Source organism: Colletotrichum karsti (assembly GCF_011947395.1).
Source record: "Colletotrichum karsti strain CkLH20 chromosome Unknown Scaffold4, whole genome shotgun sequence".
NCBI lineage: Eukaryota > Fungi > Ascomycota > Sordariomycetes > Glomerellales > Glomerellaceae > Colletotrichum > Colletotrichum karsti.
In genome coordinates this window covers 663871-680427 of record NW_024065904.1, presented here as the reverse complement: position 1 = coordinate 680427, position 16557 = coordinate 663871, and the positions used below count along the sequence as shown (strand labels likewise).

Genomic DNA, 16557 nt, shown 5'->3' with positions numbered 1-16557 from the left:
TCTTGTGAAAAATAGGGAGGAATGAAGTCCGCATGTGCGGAGCATCCCCGATCCCCAGACGGGGGCGAAAGCCGAGGTGCTTCCAAGCGCTAGGCTCATCTGGGGAATTGTGGTTCCTGGGGGTTTCCAGTGGCGGTACGTACTGAGAGAGAACGGAGACGAGAAGACGGTGTGATTGGACAAAGAAAAGGAGAAATTCTCGGACACTGGCCGAACTGACTCGAGAACCGGTCTAGAACGGAAAGTGAACGGTTCGTGTGGGAGGTGTTTGGGGAATATTTGGAGCCTTTGGAGACGGCCGATCTGGGGATGAGAGTGTCGCCTGCCGTGGCCGCGTCCAGCCCCGTGTCCGTCGTGTAACGATCTTAGTCCGTTGATACCCGGATTCCTTCTCGGGGCTTGTCGGCGTACACCCGAAGCTTTCAAGTCGTGTGTCGATGTTGGCTCCTTCTTTGATGATTGATTATGTAAATAGAAAAATGAAAAGGCCTGCTGCACTTCTCTCATAAGGTTATGCAATGAGCACGGCAAATATTCACAAAACCAATGTTTCAAGCTTGGACGTTGGCCTCAGGCCGCACCCAGGTTTAAGCTCTTTGAACTCCAATTCTGAGGCATTACATAAGCGTCCCTCGGCCCTTCTCAGCCAATCATCAGCTACCCCGCTTCCCCCAAGAAGGCAGGAAGGGTCCCTCGTGATTCCCCCGCGCTTTCCCTGACGCTGCGCCGTCTCAGGTGACGTTCCTGACCGATCCTGGCGCCAGCTCTGGTCGTTCGACCACCCGTTCGATTCAGTGTTGCTATGTTTCCAGTTCTCTCTTCCTGTCCTCCATGACAAGGGCTATCGTGATCCGTTATCTCGCGCTATCTTTCGACAACCAAACCATCGCGCTACGGATACCTCAGCGGCCTTGCCATCCCGTGTGTGTGCTGGCACCGACTTACATGCCCGGGAATAATAATTTGTCTCCGTTATTTGCTTCTCCACTGCCCCGTTCTTGTCCCGTCCTTCGCCGAACCTGAGCCCACTTTCCCATAATCCCTTCCGGTCTTCGTCTCCGCCTCGGCACATCGGCGACCCTGTCTCGACCATGTCCGACATTTCCGATGACTATGTCAATATCTCTCCGACCACCGACCTCCATTTGAGCGTCTATATGGAAAAGTTGGCTCGTCAGCGCCGCCTCGGAAGCTTCTCAAGTGAGGGCTCATCCAGCGGTACCTCTACTGAGCACGAGGACGGCAACGCCACCACCACCGTTGTCGTAGGAGGAGGACCTCCAACCCACGTTCACCCAAAGCACACTCCGGACTGGAGCAACTTGAAGGTCCTCCATCGCAACACTCTCCCTCCTAGGAGCTATTTCTTCCTGTACAACAACGAAGAGGATGCCCTGACCAGGGACACCACCAAATCCAAGTCCCTCCTCCTGTCTGGAAAGTGGAAATTTCATCTGACATCCTCACCCTTCGCTGGCCCCCGAGACTTCTACAAACGCGACTTTGATGTGACCGAATGGGATGACATTGTCGTCCCCGGCATGTGGCAATGCCAGGGCTACGGACGTGGACCCCAGTATACCAATCTCAACTTCCCTTGGCCAGTCGACGCGCCCAACATCCCCTACGATGACAATGAGTGCGGTCGACACGTGACTACTTTCCACGTCAGCAAGGACTTCGAAGAGCACCAGCTCCGGCTCCGCTTCGAGGGCGTCGACTCCGCCTTCACCGTCTGGGTGAACGGAAAAGAGGTCGGCTACTCCCAGGGAGCTCGAAACCCCAGCGAGTTCGATGTGACGGACTTCATCGAGGTCGACGGCGAGAACACTCTTGCGGTTGAAGTCTACCAGAGATGCGACGGCACCTACCTTGAAGACCAGGACCAGTGGTGGTTGAGTGGCATCTTCCGCGATGTCTACCTCCACGCCTTCCCTAAGTTCCACCCGGAGGACTACCACGTCCACACCATCCTTGATGACGACTACAAGGACGCCACGCTCCGCGTCGACATCACCATGAACCGCGGTGCCTACGTTGACATGAAACTCCTCGATGCTGAGGGTGAGCTCATCGCCAAAGGCATGGAGATCTTCGACCGGACCAATCGCTTCGAGGTCCGCGTCAAGAACCCGCACAAGTGGACAGCTGAGACCCCCTACCTATACACGCTGGTTCTCAACTTCCAAAAGTGCAGCCTTGTTCAGCGGATCGGGTTCCGGCGGACGGAGCTCATCAAGGGTATCTTCTGCGTCAACGGCAAGCCCGTCAAGTTGCGCGGCGTCAACCGCCACGAACACAATCCGGACTCCGGACGCGCGGTGCCGTACGAGTTCCTCAAACACGACCTGCTTCTCATGAAGCACTTCAACGTGAACGGCATCCGCACCTCGCACTACATTAATGATCCGCGGCTGTACGACCTCGCTGATGAGCTCGGCATCTGGATTCTCGATGAGGCAGACCTCGAATGCCACGGCTTCGGTGTCATCGGTGTTAACGGTCAGGGCATTCCCTCCGAAAACCCTGATTGGAAGGAGGCCTACGAGGACAGGGCGAGGCAGATGGTCCAGCGTGACAAGAACCACGCTTCTGTCGTCTTGTGGTCTCTGGGCAACGAGTCTTTCTACGGACCAAACCATCAGGCCATGTACGACGTGATCAAGAGCATCGACAAGTCGAGACTCGTTCACTACGAAGGTGACGGCGGAGCCCAGACTGCGGACATTTACAGCCGCATGTACGCGTCCGTAGACGATATCGTCAACCAGGCCCGGGAGAGTAACTGGAGTAAGCCGCTGGTTCTGTGCGAGTACATTCACGCCATGGGCAATGGACCTGGTGGCATTAAGGAGTACATCGATGCCTTTTATGAATATCCTCGCCTGATGGGAGGGTTTGTCTGGGAATGGGCAAACCACGTGAGTGATAGATCATTGAGAAGCATTCATCAAGCTAACAAGCCCAGGGTCTGCGTACCAAGAACGCCGAAGGTGAAGAGTACATGGCCTACGGAGGTGACTTTGGCGATGTGCCCAACGACTACAACTTCGTCTTTGACGGCCTCTGCTTCGCTGAGCACACTCCCACCCCCGGCTTGCGGGAGTACGGCAAGGCCATCGAGCCAGTTCAGACCCTCGACATCAAGGGCAACGAGGTGACCATCATCAACCGCTACGACTTCATCGACCTGGACCATCTCACCGCCACCTGGCACGTGGTCTGCGACGGCGTCGTCATCGGCAGCGACCAGGAGGTCGAGATCCCCAAGGGCGTCAAGCCTCACACCAAAGCCCACCTCAAGATCAAGGGTCTCCCGAAGGACCTCACCGCTGAGTCGTACCTCCACGTCGACTTCTTCCTCACGAAGGACACCAACTGGGCCAAGGCAGGCCACCGCGTCGCCTTCGGCCAGCTCCCCCTCTCCAAGCCCCCTTCCATGGCCCGAATCCTCGCCACCCTCTTCCACCCCTTCGTGGACCCCGTCCCGACAATCCAGCAAACCGACGCATCGACCCTCACCATCACCTCCTCGACCGGCCAGTCCACCTGGGGCCTCGACACGACCCTCGGCACCCTGACGAGCTGGAAGAAGGCCTCCCGCCCGCACCTCGAGCTCCTCACCGAGCCCTTCGTCATGGACTTCTACCGCGCCCTCACCGACAACGACCGCGGCGGCCGCTTCGGCCAGAACTGGGAGGACCGCCGCGTCCACCAGACCCGCCACCACGTCAAGCGCGTCGAGTGGCGCAAGGAGAAGCACGGCCTCGTCGTCAACGTCCACTCCCGCATCGCGCCCCCCGTCCTCGCCTGGGCCGTCGACACCTGGACCACCTTCACCTTCCACGGCGAGGCCGTCTACATCAAGATCAAGGGCAAGCCCAACGGTCCCCTCCTCCCCGACACCTTCGCCCGCGTCGGCCTCACCGGCGGCATCAGGGGCGTCGAGAAGGTCGCCTGGTGGGGCCGCGGCCCGGGCGAGAGCTACTCGGACAAGAAGCGCGCCCAGGCCTTCGGCAACTGGGAGGAGACGGTCGACGACCTCTTCGTTGACTACGAGTTCCCCCAGGACGGCGGTAACAGGACCGACGTGCGCTGGGTCGAGTTCCGCGGGCGCCTGCCGGACGAGAACGGCCAGGTGGACGAGGACAAGCCGCTCGAGAGGCTCGTCCGCGCGCGCTTCGGCGACCTGGACGGCGCGTCCTTCTCCGCCATGCACTACACCACCAAGGACCTGGACGAGTGCAAGCACCCGTACGAGCTGCACAAGCGCAAGCGGGAGGACACGGTCGTGAGGCTGGACTGGATGCACCACGGCCTCGGCACGGGGTCGTGCGGGCCGGCCACGCTGCCGGCGTATGAGCTCAAGGCCAAGGATTTCGACGTCGAGCTCGTGCTCGACTGATGTATTTGATGTATTTTATTGTATCTTGAGGTTGTCGCTAACATCAAATTGTAAACCACGTTACTGTTTGACCGAGTGAATCCACCAAAATTACCAAAATCTGTGACGTTCCTCCCCCGGCTTAGTACCGCCGAAAACCCATTATCAGAGATAAACATGAGAATCCATCACACAATAACAACGCCATTCACTCGCCCACGAGCTCAATACTGCCAAGCCCCAATCTCAACCTCACTCCTCCTCAACTCCAACCCCTCCAACACCACACAATCACCCTTCAACGCCCTCGACTCCCGTCCAGCCGCGACCAGCACCCACGTCCCCGCGAGATCCGGGTTCGGACACGCGAACAGGCCCTTATCCGCGCCGTCGACGGACAGGAAATCGAGCATCTCGGTCCTCTCGGCGGAACACGACGAGGCCATGGTCTTCGCGTAGAAACCCTTCGTCGTGGAGCCCGGAGGCATGTAGGCGGAGTGTGCGGCGGTGTAGGAGACGACGCCGTCGGGCGCGACGTAGATGGCCTGGCCGCCGGGCGTGGAGACCTGTGTTTTGGTGGGGGAAGTTAGTCGGGATTCCGAGAGCGAAAGCGGGACGGGGAGTGTCGGGGGGAACACTAGTATCATAACGATATGGAACACCAGACAACCGGGTTTAAGTGGAGATGGGGGAGGTTGAAAGAATGAATGGAAAGACGTGGATAGTACCCGTAAGTGCGTGAGGTCCTCGTCGACGGTGGTCGAGGTCCCCGCGGGACAGACGATGTGCGGGAGGTCCGGGCAGTAGGAGGACGGGGCGTCGAGGCCGACGAGGAGGCGGCGGCCGCTTGCGTTGATTCGGGCGCCGTGGATGGCGCGGTTCGCGGGGGCGTGGGCTGTTAGGGTGTATGACTCGCCTGCTGCGAGGGTCGCGGCGAGGACGAGGAGGAGGATGGATGTGAAGATCATTGTTGGCGGAGTGGGAGGTGTGGTGGTTGGCTCTGGGAGAGGATCGTGGCCTGTCTTGGTGGTGTTTTGGGAGGTTGAGGGGAGATCGGTTTAGTCTTGGGGTTTTGTAGATGTTGAAAGAAAAGTTATGGCGGATGTTTGCAGTTTTTCAATGATGGAAATGCGAGTGCTCTGTTGAGAAAGAAAGAGGAAGGCGCATTGTAACTTCCTTCAATTTGAAAGGGACCACTCGACTTCGGTCCTGCCGAGCTGAGACCTCGTGCCTTCCTTCACGATGTGTTTGTGCGCTCGTTTCCATTGATGAAGCAGTCCAGACCAGGAATCTGTTTCATTGAATCACTCCCGGTTCGACCAGGACGGCAGTCACTTCCTGATTGTAAGCACGCTGTCTCGATCGCAAAGTTCTAGGCTCGTTCGCTCCAAGGACGTCAAGAAACAACGTGGGACGTGTAAGCTTTGGATGTCAGCTTCAATTTAAGCAGTGTTACCCTTAAGGAAATGGTCCAGGATCCGATACCTTCCATACGCTACCAATCACTCGGAAACTGGGGACATCTGCCATGGCTTCTCCTGGATGCTGAACTCGTCACACGTCAGGAGAGACACCGGCCATGCTCCAGACTTGAAGGGTTCAAGACATACGTAACGGTCGGTCCGCGCGTAATCTTTCCATACAACGTAAGGGAAGCTATTCGCGTTGCAGTAGCTAGGCGGTGTGAACTTGGTGTGAGGGACGCATTTGGCTGGCTCTGCGATTTCAGAGCAGGCAATCGGATCTCAGTGCAGCCGCAATCAAGACTAATATTGTTGGTTGATAACCCCAGTTGGCCAGTGAATCATCTGAAAACGTCTGAACTAGGAAAAAGATGTGTGTAAAGTACAGACCAATTGTCTCGTCTACCCGCTCAAACGCCCTGCCGAAAACCAAAACTCCATCTACCCTCTACCCGATGTCTCTGTCTATCACAGGGACTCCTCCTTGTGAATCTCGATACCCGCCGGCGCGCCCACCAACGTCTTGCACTGCGCGTAAATGACAAACTGTCCAGCCACCAGACCGCACGTCATGACGATACGCGGCCCCAAGCCCGTCAACAACAGCCTCTTGGGACCGAACTCCTTCGCCAGCTGGAACATCCTGCTCGTCGCCCCCTGCTTCGGGTCTCCCGCGCCCTTATTGATCGCCGACAGCAGCGTGTCCGCCGGGTGCGAGAGCACCGCCGCGGCGACACCAGCAACGACACCCGACGCCAGCTCGACCCCCGTCGACTGCAGCTGCGTCATCTTCGCCTTCCTCTCGGGCCCCATCGTCCTGTAGATAACCTCCACCGCGGCCTCGTGCACCGAGAACTGGCCCACCGCGTACGGCACCTGCTTAAACAACAAGGGGACAAACCCCGAGTAAAACCCCTTAAACCCTTCCTCGCGCGCAAGCCTCGCGAACCCAGACGTCAGACCATTCGCGAAGCCCCTCTGCGAAACGAGCCGGATGCGCGTCGCCTCGAGCGGACACAGCAGGATGTCGGCGAAGAACTCGGCGGTGGCGCTGGCGCCGAGGTAGATGGCGGTGCGCTTGTCGGTGGCCTTGTCGGGCCCGCCGGCGAGGGTGATGAACTGCTTCTTGAAGAACTCGTAGCCGGCGAACTTGCCGCCGCCCTGGACGAGGTAGCCGACGGCGGTGGGGCCGAAGCCGGTGAGCAGGGCGGAGGCGCCCTCCTTGGCGACGATGGTGCGGCCCGCGCTGATCATGTTGAGGCCCTTCATGGCGTCGTCGACCTGGATGCGCGTCTTGACGACGTCGATGGGCGTCGCGGCGCCGTGGGTGAGGGTCGCCGCGAGGGCGCCCGCGCCGAAGAACTTGGCATAGTCGATTGGTGAGAAGGTCGGGACTTCGGATTGTGTTGGTTTTGATTCGGCCATTTTGGTGATGTGTATTGTTTTTCTCTCTCTGAAAATCAACGTGTGTAGTCAAACAATGAAAAGAATGCGGCTGGTTGCCGGGTCTTAAAGAGCAGGAGCAAGAGACGACATGCCTTGGCAAGGGTAGCTGGGGTGGGCCTGAGCTCTGAGCACGCTATGACGTCGTTGTTCCGTTGTGACGGAGTCGCCGCCGGAGCACTCGGGAAGCACGCTAGCCAAGCCCAAGGTGGTTTGGGAGATAATTCGGCGGGTTTGGCGACTTTTTTTTTCCTTCGATCTAGATTGGATCACTAAGGGAACCCCCGAAATCCACAGGAATGATAAGCTTTTGGTGCCGTTCGTCCCGACTCGCGCTCCGACGACATCCCCTAGGGCGGATGCTTCCGCGCCGCGATTTGCGATGGTGGACTCCGACGCCGACGCGACGTCATTCTGTGGCCCCGGCCGGTCCCCATTTTTACCTGCCGCCATCCGCTCCGGTACTTGGATGTTGAGTTTATCTCATTGGACTTCACTCATCCTGTCTAATTTCATTTTGATTGTATTCTTGTTAATAATGTCGTTTTGGTTATTGACCACCACCCTCACAACTGTGGAAAGTACTACTTAAAAAAGCGCAGGCGTTGTACATCGATACTTGAGATCTCAAGTCCGACTCGACAAGCCAACCGAAGCAAAGACAGCCTTAGAAAAAAGCAATATTACTATTAGTATTTTGCTGACTGAAGCTTCATGATTCGGTGGCCAGCAATAGTCATGAAAGTGGCAGACTTGCAGCTCGCATTCATGTTGTTATTGCTGCTGTGAGCCACTCATCATGTCCTGCTTGAGTGATGACACGAACAGCAGGGGCAATTTTGACTTGAATTAGGATTGGATCTAGCAGCTGAATCTACCGAAGACCATAGCGGTTTGATTACAAGTCCAAACATGACCAAGTATACCGTTAGGAGTATTGAGTAACCTGGCCGGTGTTGGTAACTCTCGAGGTCACATTCGTGAATCGTGCGATACCATCTTATCGAAACACCAGTTTCGGAAGCACATTGTCGCTTGGAAAATGTCAATTGATAGAGAATTGCGGCTGATTTTCATCCAGAATCATATCAGAAACATAGTAACATCCCATTATTACTTCACTATTTCGTGTCTGAACCCCCAAGACCTTGAAAACCACGCTCTAGGCTGACATCGAAACGTCAAGCTATCTGATTAAAACCCATCGTTGGAGCTTTTCAATCCATTCACGAGACTGATTCTGATTTGAGGACATGGACGAGCTCCACAGAGTAGAACTCTACCGGCCTAGCGCTTACCAGTTAGAAAATCAGGCACCTGCGTCAAAAAGTCCCATTCAATTCCCTCGTGGTGCGTTTCACCACCCTTTACAGATTCCAAGAGAGCTGCGATATTCCGACACTGGTGCATCTGATACCAACCTCGTACAACCCTTCCTGCGAACACACTCAAGACTATGGCAGACGAACCTTGCCATTGTCGAGTCTTCCACCTAGACTGCGATCCGTCCACGTGTCAACAGGCCAAGCACGTCTCATACCAACACGCGCCCTCGCCTTCCCTCAGAGACCTCCGCAAAAGCGCTGGTCAGGGATGTCAAACTTGCGCTACGGTCGTCAGCGCTATGCTGGTTCCCGAGGTCAGGACGGCGTGGAGAGCCCTCATAGCACCTGCTCTGGAGGGCGGCCGGGATGGGGTGATTCGGGAACTTGCTCATGACGAAGATGCCATCGAGTTTGACTTCGACCCTCCGAAAACTGTTAATGGCCGGAGGGTGATTCGAGCGCGGGCGTCGGATAATGCTGTGGACTGGATGAACTTCAACTTGTGGAGGGAACCGTCAGTTGGTAAGTTGCGTTGCCTGTTTGGCGGCAGGGAAAGAACTAATTATGACCACGTTATAATAGCAGATGGGCCGGAACCGCACTGCAAAGCTATCAGCACGCTGAACTACCATCCCACTGTCAACACCGACTCGCCGGAAACCCTCAGTCAACTAAAGGCTTGGATTGACGCCTGCAACCACAAACACGCTTGCTTCGATGACACGGCCTCAAAGTTACCGACACGTGTTGTCCAAGTCAAGGTAGGACACCAACCCGTCTCTCATTAGTCTTAGCTCACATGTATCTTGACAGGATAATCAAGTCAGAGTAATCAGCAGGCCTGGACATTTAGCTCGATACACGACGCTAAGTCACAGGTGGGGAGAACACGAGCACTTCGTCTTGACCAAGACCAACACAGACACCCTAAGCCAAGACATCCCCTGGGATTCCATCCCTAAAACCTATCAAGACGCAATCTGGGTGACTCGACAACTCGGCATAGACTACATTTGGATAGATACTCTGTGTATCGTCCAAGACGACCCTGATGATTGGCATAGAGAATCAGTCCAGATGAAAACGGTCTACGGACAGTCATATCTGAATATCGCAGCCAGTCACGGAAACAACTCAAACGCCGGCCTCTTCGTCACAAGAAACATGCCTCAGAAGTACCCAGCATACAGCGTCCCCTCAGCTCCTGATATCCTCGTTCGACAACAACCCTACAGGACACATGGAGACTTCGGCAGCAACTATTCATCACATTTCAAATGGCCTCTCCTGAAGAGAGGATGGGTCCTCCAAGAACGTCTCCTCTCCCCACGCGTCGTTTACTTCGATACGGAAGAACTGAAGTGGGAATGCTTCAGCGCAGCGGACTGCCAATGCGGTGGCATCGTATCGATGTGGAACTTCAAAATGGACTACACCGGCTCCGCGCTCCGGGGCCAGACGCCGCTTCCGTTCGAGTGGATGCGCATCGCGGAGGTGTACTCCAACCTCGACCTCACCTTCGACGAAGACCGCGCCGTCGCTCTTTCAGGTATCGCGGGACAGGCGGCTAGGTCCAAGCGTGGAGGCCGCTACCTCGCCGGGGTGTGGGAGTCGGCGCTTGCGCACCAGCTTTGCTGGGAGATCTATAATACTCACCGGAGACCAGCGAGGTACATCGCTCCGAGCTGGTCTTGGTTGTCTGTGTTTGGGTCTGTTGGGAATTTCAACAGGATGGACTATGACATGACTTCGGTTATCGACGTTGAAATCACTGAGGTGGAATGCGTCACTGCCGATGGGACGGATGAGACGGGGCCTTTGGTCAGCGGGTATATCAAGTTCAACGGGCGCTGCGTCGAGATGTGTGCCGAGTTGGTTGATCCTGGGTCTGAGGGAGTACCGCCGACGTATGCCCTCACGAACAAGGAAACTGGGGAAGGCATGGATGGCTATCAGATTGAGATGGACTACATGATGGAAGAGGAAGAAGCTAGAGAGGTTAATGAGGTCTTGGTTGTTTACTGGGGAGACATGTGGCCTGACCGAAACAACTTCTTGGTGTTGAGGCCGATTCCTGGACGAGAGCGGACGTATGAGAGATTTGGCATCTATTGGTATGATAGGCGTGACGAGAGTGAGGAGCTGGATCGGATGTTACGATGGTGTAAGCCTGCTACCGATATAGTATTTATCTGAATCAGGGCTCCATGTTCGTAGACATGACAACTATTTTCCAAACGAGAGCAGTCTACTTATGATATGTCTCTGCATTCGTCCCAGTTATCTGAGAGTGAGCCGGCTTTCCGATTTACCCTTGATACCACGTCTTGGCAGCAAGCATGATGCAGCAAACGCCAAGTCAACAGGCACAAAACGAAGAAGGCGAATCCAAAATTGAGCATTGGTGTGCAGTCTCCGGCAACCCCGACTGAACAAGTTCAATTGAGATTCCAGAAAACACCGATCAAGCTGATTAAGACCCATGTTGTTGGCCCGGCACACGAGCCAGATTGGCAGGTCATTTTCTCAATTGATGCTTGTTGGCCCAAACACATCACCCCGCGATATGAAAATGTCTTGGCACCTGCCCTATGAGGTTACATCGCGGCGCGCCGTACATGAGAGCCAAGATGTTGCGTCCCGCGTCTTCGCCGCGCACCGCACCAGCTTTTGCGTGGCCAAAGTGCGGTCTGCCGCCGTTCTTTGCCCCTCACGACCTCACGACTTAATGTGGAAACTCGACCGCGTCGGGACTCGGGGCGGAACTTCTGGGCAGATGCTTATCAGTCGGTGACACCTCTGATTCGCGATGTCTTGCGTCTTCCCCGCCCTCCGATCCATGTTCTCGGCCAGGGGCTGGGGAACTTCTGCATCTGCCAAGATCAGGGCGAGCTACGAGCTTGGGGTGAAGAGCTCCCGCTTTGCGCCGTGCAGCGTCGCTTCGATAGTGAATTGCGATTGGAGTGTATGGTGAGTGGGAAAAGAAAGTGAGCATGCAGGAAGGCCTGGGCGGGCGATCTCTATAAGAGGGAATGAATTCCCAAGAGCCCGAGTGTTCTGAAGCTCACCCGGTTCAGCTCCGTCCCCGGTCTCATCTTCGGTTTCTGAGTCCAGCAAGTGTCTGTCACTATGAAGACCACTTACTTCTCCGCCGCCGCTCTGGCGCTGGCTTCCACCTGCCTAGCCAACGACCCTCTCACCGCTGACAAGGTTGAGGCCGACGTCAAAACTGAGGAGTGAGTTTCCCATGCCGCTGACGATGCATCGAAGAGGTCAATCAACTGACGATTTTCAACGTAACAGACTCGAGCGCGTCCTCTGGAACTTGAACAAGATCGGTCGCGACAATGGCGGCACCCGCGCTTTCGGCACACCGGGATACAAGGCCTCGGTCGACTTCGTACTCGAGCGCGCGCAGACTCGCTTCGCCAAGCAGATGGACACCTGGCTGCAGCCCTTCAACCACACCTTCCAGCAGACCAACGCCATCTCCGTGACCGGTCCCGACGGCGTGGATGTCATCGTCATCAGCGCCGAGTACAACACCGCCACTCCTCTGCCCGGCGGCATCACGGCTCCTCTCATCGACACCCCCGTCGACGACGAGAACGGCTCCGCGTGCCTTCCCGGGTCGCTCGACGGCATCGACGCCACTGGCAAGCTTGCGCTCATCAAGCGCGGCGTGTGTGCCATTTCGGAGAAGATTAAGATCGCGAAGGCTGCGGGTGCCCTGGGAGTGATCCTGTACAACAATGTTCCCGGTGACGATATTGTCAAGCCCACGCTCGGCGCGGAGAACATTGGTCTTCTCGTCCCCATGGCTATCATTACCGAGGAAACCGGCGAGGCTTGGTCTGCCTCGCTCGCTGCTGGTGAGGAGGTTACCGTCACGCTCATTGTCGACGCTATCTTCGAGGAACGTGAGACTTGGAACGTCATCTCCGAGACCAAGGAAGGTGACCCGAATAAGGTCATCATGCTCGGTGCCCATCTCGACAGTGTCCTCGAGGGCCCTGGAGTCAACGATGACGGAAGTGGTACCGCCGGACTGCTCCAGCTGATGGGATCCGTCAAGAAGTACAGCGGTTTCCCCCACAAGATCCGCTTTGCGTGGTGGGCAGCCGAAGAGGCCGGCTTAGTGGGCTCGTACTATTACACCGAGAACCTGAGCTCCGAGGAGGCGGACAAGATCAAGTACTACTTCAACTACGACATGATCGGTTCCCCCAACCCCATCTACGAGCTTTCCAGCTACAACAACAGCGGCATCGGCCCCCAGCTCCTCGCCGACTACCTCGAGGCCAACGGCAAGACGGTCACCTGGTCCGAGTTCGACGACCGATCGGATTACGCCGGTTTCATCGCTCTGGGCATCCCGACCGCCTCCATCTTCACCGGAGAGGGCGAGAATGACCCGTGCTACCACTTGGCTTGCGACACCTTGGACAACATCAACTGGGATGCGATTACGGTCAACACCAAGGCGGCCGGCCGCGCTCTTGCCACGCTTGCCCTGTCGCTCGATGGCGTTCCTCCCCGCGCTGACACCACCCCGGTTCTCCGGGGCCGCGCCGGTATGCTTCAGCAGTTCCGCCGCTGGAAGCTGATGTCCGAGTCCTCTAGCCACGGCAAGATGTGCTCTCACCATGACGAGAAGAAGGTTTACTAGGTACGGGGATGATACCAAAGGCGTTTGTGGCGCGATGAGAGGTTGATGATTGTGATGATGTACAGTAGTTGCAAGAAAAGACTTATGAGTAATGAGAAAATGTGAGCGCCGGCTCAAGATTATGAAGCTGTCATGCAAGAAAGAAAGCAATATGTGAGAGCCTTCCATGGCGAATAGAGTTAAGTGCTTGGGAATTGCACTTACTGTGGTTTGGAAGAGACCTGTGCGTGAAATGAGGCTTTTCTTCTTTTCCATGGCTGGCAATGTCGTCTGCTTCCTTGGTTTTCATGGAAGGCAGTGCAATGCCAAGTCCTTGGAAGGCATCATGAATTGGGACTTGGGAGATGATGCGTCGCAAAAAGCCATGCACAGGAGGCTTCCGAATCACCAACTCCGCATCGGCTCAGCGTCTTCCGGATCGCCTGATCGGCTCGAACCCGAATACGACGGAAGAGTGGGGCCGAGACCGGGGCACCGCACCCGCCGAGCGCCGTGGACCACTCGTCTGCGAGATCGCGCCCCAGCAACGGGAAATTGGTTGGTGCACGAGCCAAAAAATCTGCTTCCGCGCCGCCCCAACGGATTAAGGGGTGTACCCGGACGCGTCGGTGGTGGCTTCATCGCTTTACGTCTTTTCAACCTCTCACGTCAAGACTTAAAAGGCGGCTGTTTCAATGATTGTTTGACTCGAGTAGTTTCAACTAGGAACACTTTCGGGACAATCATGGCTCCCAAGAAGCATACATACGAGTTCGGAGGCCCGTAAGTCGCGTCAACTCATGCATAAAACTTTCTCACCGCTGACCTGCTTTACTCAGACCGGGTGCCTTTGGCATCGTGTTTGGACTCCCCGTCCTGCTGTGGACTTTCTACTTCGTCTGTAATGACAAGACCGGTTGCCCTGCGCCTTCCACCTTGACTCCTCGCACCCTCACCTTGGAGAAGTTTAAGGCTGAGATTCCCTGGCCTGCCGATGGCATCTGGGGATTCTGCAGCTGGGAGGTCTTTGGCTGGACTCTTGCCTACTACTTCTTGAGCTTGGTTCTTCACGTGGTTCTTCCCGCCCAAGAAGTTCTCGGAACTAAGCTGAGGGAATCTGGCCGCCCTCTCAAGTACCGCTTCAATGGTGAGTTTTCTCCGTGAATTTCAAATGACCAGCTTCTAAGATTCTCCTCCAGCCTTCAGCGCCACAGTGCTCCAACTCGCCGCCCTCGCCGCTGGAACGTACTACAAGGGCGCGGACTTCGTCGTGTGGACCTTCATCTCCGACAACTATCTCCAGCTCCTGACCGCCAATATCATCATCGGCTACCTGCTCTCCGTGTACTGCTACGTCTGCAGCTTCAGCGTGAAGCCCGGCAACGCCGAGAACCGCGAGCTCGCCGTCGGCGGCAACACCGGCAGCCTCATCTACGACTTCTACATCGGCCGCGAGCTGAACCCCCGCGTCGCGCTGCCCCTGTTCGGCGAGATCGACATCAAGACCTGGTTCGAGTTCCGCCCCGGCCTGACCGGCTGGGTCATCCTCAACCTCGCCTTCTGCGCCAAGCAGTACCGCAACTACGGATACCTGTCCGACAGCATCATCTTCACGACCGCGGTGCAGGCGTACTACGTTCTCGAGGGCCAGTACTACGAGGCCGGCGTGCTCACCATGATGGATATCATCACCGACGGTATGGGCTTTATGCTGTCGTTCGGTGACATTGCCTGGGTTCCCTTCCTCTACTCGACTCAGACCCGCTATCTTTCCGTCTACCCCGTTCACCTGGGCTGGGCTGGTATCGCTTCCGTGTTTGCCGTCTTCGCGACCGGTTTGTACATCTTCCGCTCTGCCAACACCCAGAAGAAGCTCTTCCGCACGCAGCCGGACCACCCCAGCGTCAAGGGCATGCCCTACATCCAGACTAAGCGCGGCACGAGGCTTCTTACTGGTGGTTGGTGGGGCATGTCGCGTCACATTAACTATTTTGGCGACTGGCTTCAAGCATCTCCATTCAGTGCCCCGACGGCTATTGCGGGATACATCATTCTGCCCGCTGGCAGTGCCGTCTCTGGGGCTATCACGATGCTTGACGGAACTCAGGTTGTTCAAGGTGCTGCGCGTGGATGGGGCATGATTTTCACATACTTCTATGTGCTGTACTTCGCCATCTTGCTCATTCACCGCGAGGGACGCGATGATGTGGCTTGCTCACTGAAGTATGGTGAGGATTGGGAGAAGTACAAGAAGACTGTGAGGTGGAGAATCCTGCCGGGAGTCTACTGAAGTGGTCATTCCGACACTGCACCAGTTTGCGAATCGGGTCGCGTAGTAGACGTAGTCATTCATCGAATAGAGGATACGATAATGTACATCAAGTCTAATTCGCCTGAGTGAGCTAGTGCGTCGTTATTCGTCTCGGCAGCCTGGGGGCCATACAAACTATAATTGCCAACAAACAGGACATGGCGGCTACTCCTCCGCTCCGTACTGAAGAAGCAGGGTTTCGATAATAAATTGCGCATCATAGTCGCTGTCCAATACTGTGATATACCACCACGAATTCAAATACCCAAATCGTTCAAGTGACTCTTTCGAGCGGCATATTCGCAAAGGAGTTATGCCACTGATGCAGTCAAAGACGCGTAGGCCGTTTGTCACTGGCAAAGGAGAAGCAGCTGGGCAGCCCCGAGCATTTGGGTCTGCGCCTGCCTCGAGCAAAGTTCTTGTGCCATCTACGTCAAGTGTTGCAACCGCGATCTGCAACATGGTGACGCGACAACCTGCGAAGTCTGGTTCAGCGCCGAGACTCAACAGCCTTTCCAGAACACACCAGTCCTGACAATGTTCTGCGTGGACGCGATTGTGGATGCCCATGAAACACAGCAGAGTGCTTTGTGGGTCGAATATCCCAGCACCGGTGTTGAACAGCAGTCTAAAGGCTTCGTAATTTTGAATCGCGGGCCCAACGACAGCAAAACAGTCAGTAATGGAGCCGTGGAAACTCCACTCTGTAAGGTCGCCTTCATCCCATGGGTTATCGAACAAGTATTTGAACTTGATGCGTGCTTGGAATACTGCCCGTAAATCCCCTGTTTGCATCCATTTTTCAGCAAGACCCAAACAGCCTAAGAGAAGTAGCCGCATCAGAACGTGGATCTTAGCGTCTGGCAATGCTTCCCATGTGGGTTGCAATACCTGATCTGCATTTTTCAAAACCTCCCACAGCCAACCCCAAATGAAGTTCAAGACATTCTCGAACACTGGCCAGTGAGCTTTCTCTTCGTCAA

The 16557-nt window shown here is 55.9% G+C and overlaps 6 protein-coding genes across 6 annotated transcripts; 4 read left to right on the top strand and 2 right to left on the bottom strand.

Moving 5' to 3' along the window:
- Nucleotides 1-1091: 1091 nt before the first annotated feature.
- On the top strand, nucleotides 1092-4405 carry CkaCkLH20_01734 (glycosyl hydrolase family 2; the record flags this gene model as incomplete). Its single annotated transcript, XM_038884453.1, has 2 exons — nucleotides 1092-2921; nucleotides 2969-4405. 2 exons carry the CDS (start codon nucleotides 1092-1094, stop codon nucleotides 4403-4405), a joined length of 3267 nt encoding a protein of 1088 aa, XP_038750153.1.
- A 203-nt stretch (nucleotides 4406-4608) lies between these two features.
- Nucleotides 4609-5352, bottom strand: CkaCkLH20_01733 (uncharacterized protein; the record flags this gene model as incomplete). Its single annotated transcript, XM_038884452.1, has 2 exons — nucleotides 4609-4950; nucleotides 5113-5352. 2 exons carry the CDS (start codon nucleotides 5350-5352, stop codon nucleotides 4609-4611), a joined length of 582 nt encoding a protein of 193 aa, XP_038750152.1.
- Nucleotides 5353-6315: 963 nt separating this feature from the next.
- Nucleotides 6316-7272, bottom strand: CkaCkLH20_01732 (uncharacterized protein; the record flags this gene model as incomplete). The annotated part of the gene is made up of 1 exon (XM_038884451.1): nucleotides 6316-7272. One exon carries the CDS (start codon nucleotides 7270-7272, stop codon nucleotides 6316-6318), a length of 957 nt encoding a protein of 318 aa, XP_038750151.1.
- A 1474-nt stretch (nucleotides 7273-8746) lies between these two features.
- On the top strand, nucleotides 8747-10811 carry CkaCkLH20_01731 (het domain-containing protein; the record flags this gene model as incomplete). Its single annotated transcript, XM_038884450.1, has 3 exons — nucleotides 8747-9137; nucleotides 9198-9376; nucleotides 9429-10811. The coding sequence occupies 3 exons, from the start codon at nucleotides 8747-8749 to the stop codon at nucleotides 10809-10811; spliced, it is 1953 nt and encodes a 650-aa protein (XP_038750150.1).
- A 933-nt stretch (nucleotides 10812-11744) lies between these two features.
- CkaCkLH20_01730 (aminopeptidase y) lies at nucleotides 11745-13284 on the top strand (the record flags this gene model as incomplete). Its single annotated transcript, XM_038884449.1, has 2 exons — nucleotides 11745-11851; nucleotides 11919-13284. 2 exons carry the CDS (start codon nucleotides 11745-11747, stop codon nucleotides 13282-13284), a joined length of 1473 nt encoding a protein of 490 aa, XP_038750149.1.
- Nucleotides 13285-14008: 724 nt separating this feature from the next.
- Nucleotides 14009-15553, top strand: CkaCkLH20_01729 (uncharacterized protein; the record flags this gene model as incomplete). The annotated part of the gene is made up of 3 exons (XM_038884448.1): nucleotides 14009-14046; nucleotides 14103-14410; nucleotides 14463-15553. 3 exons carry the CDS (start codon nucleotides 14009-14011, stop codon nucleotides 15551-15553), a joined length of 1437 nt encoding a protein of 478 aa, XP_038750148.1.
- Nucleotides 15554-16557: the final 1004 nt, after the last annotated feature.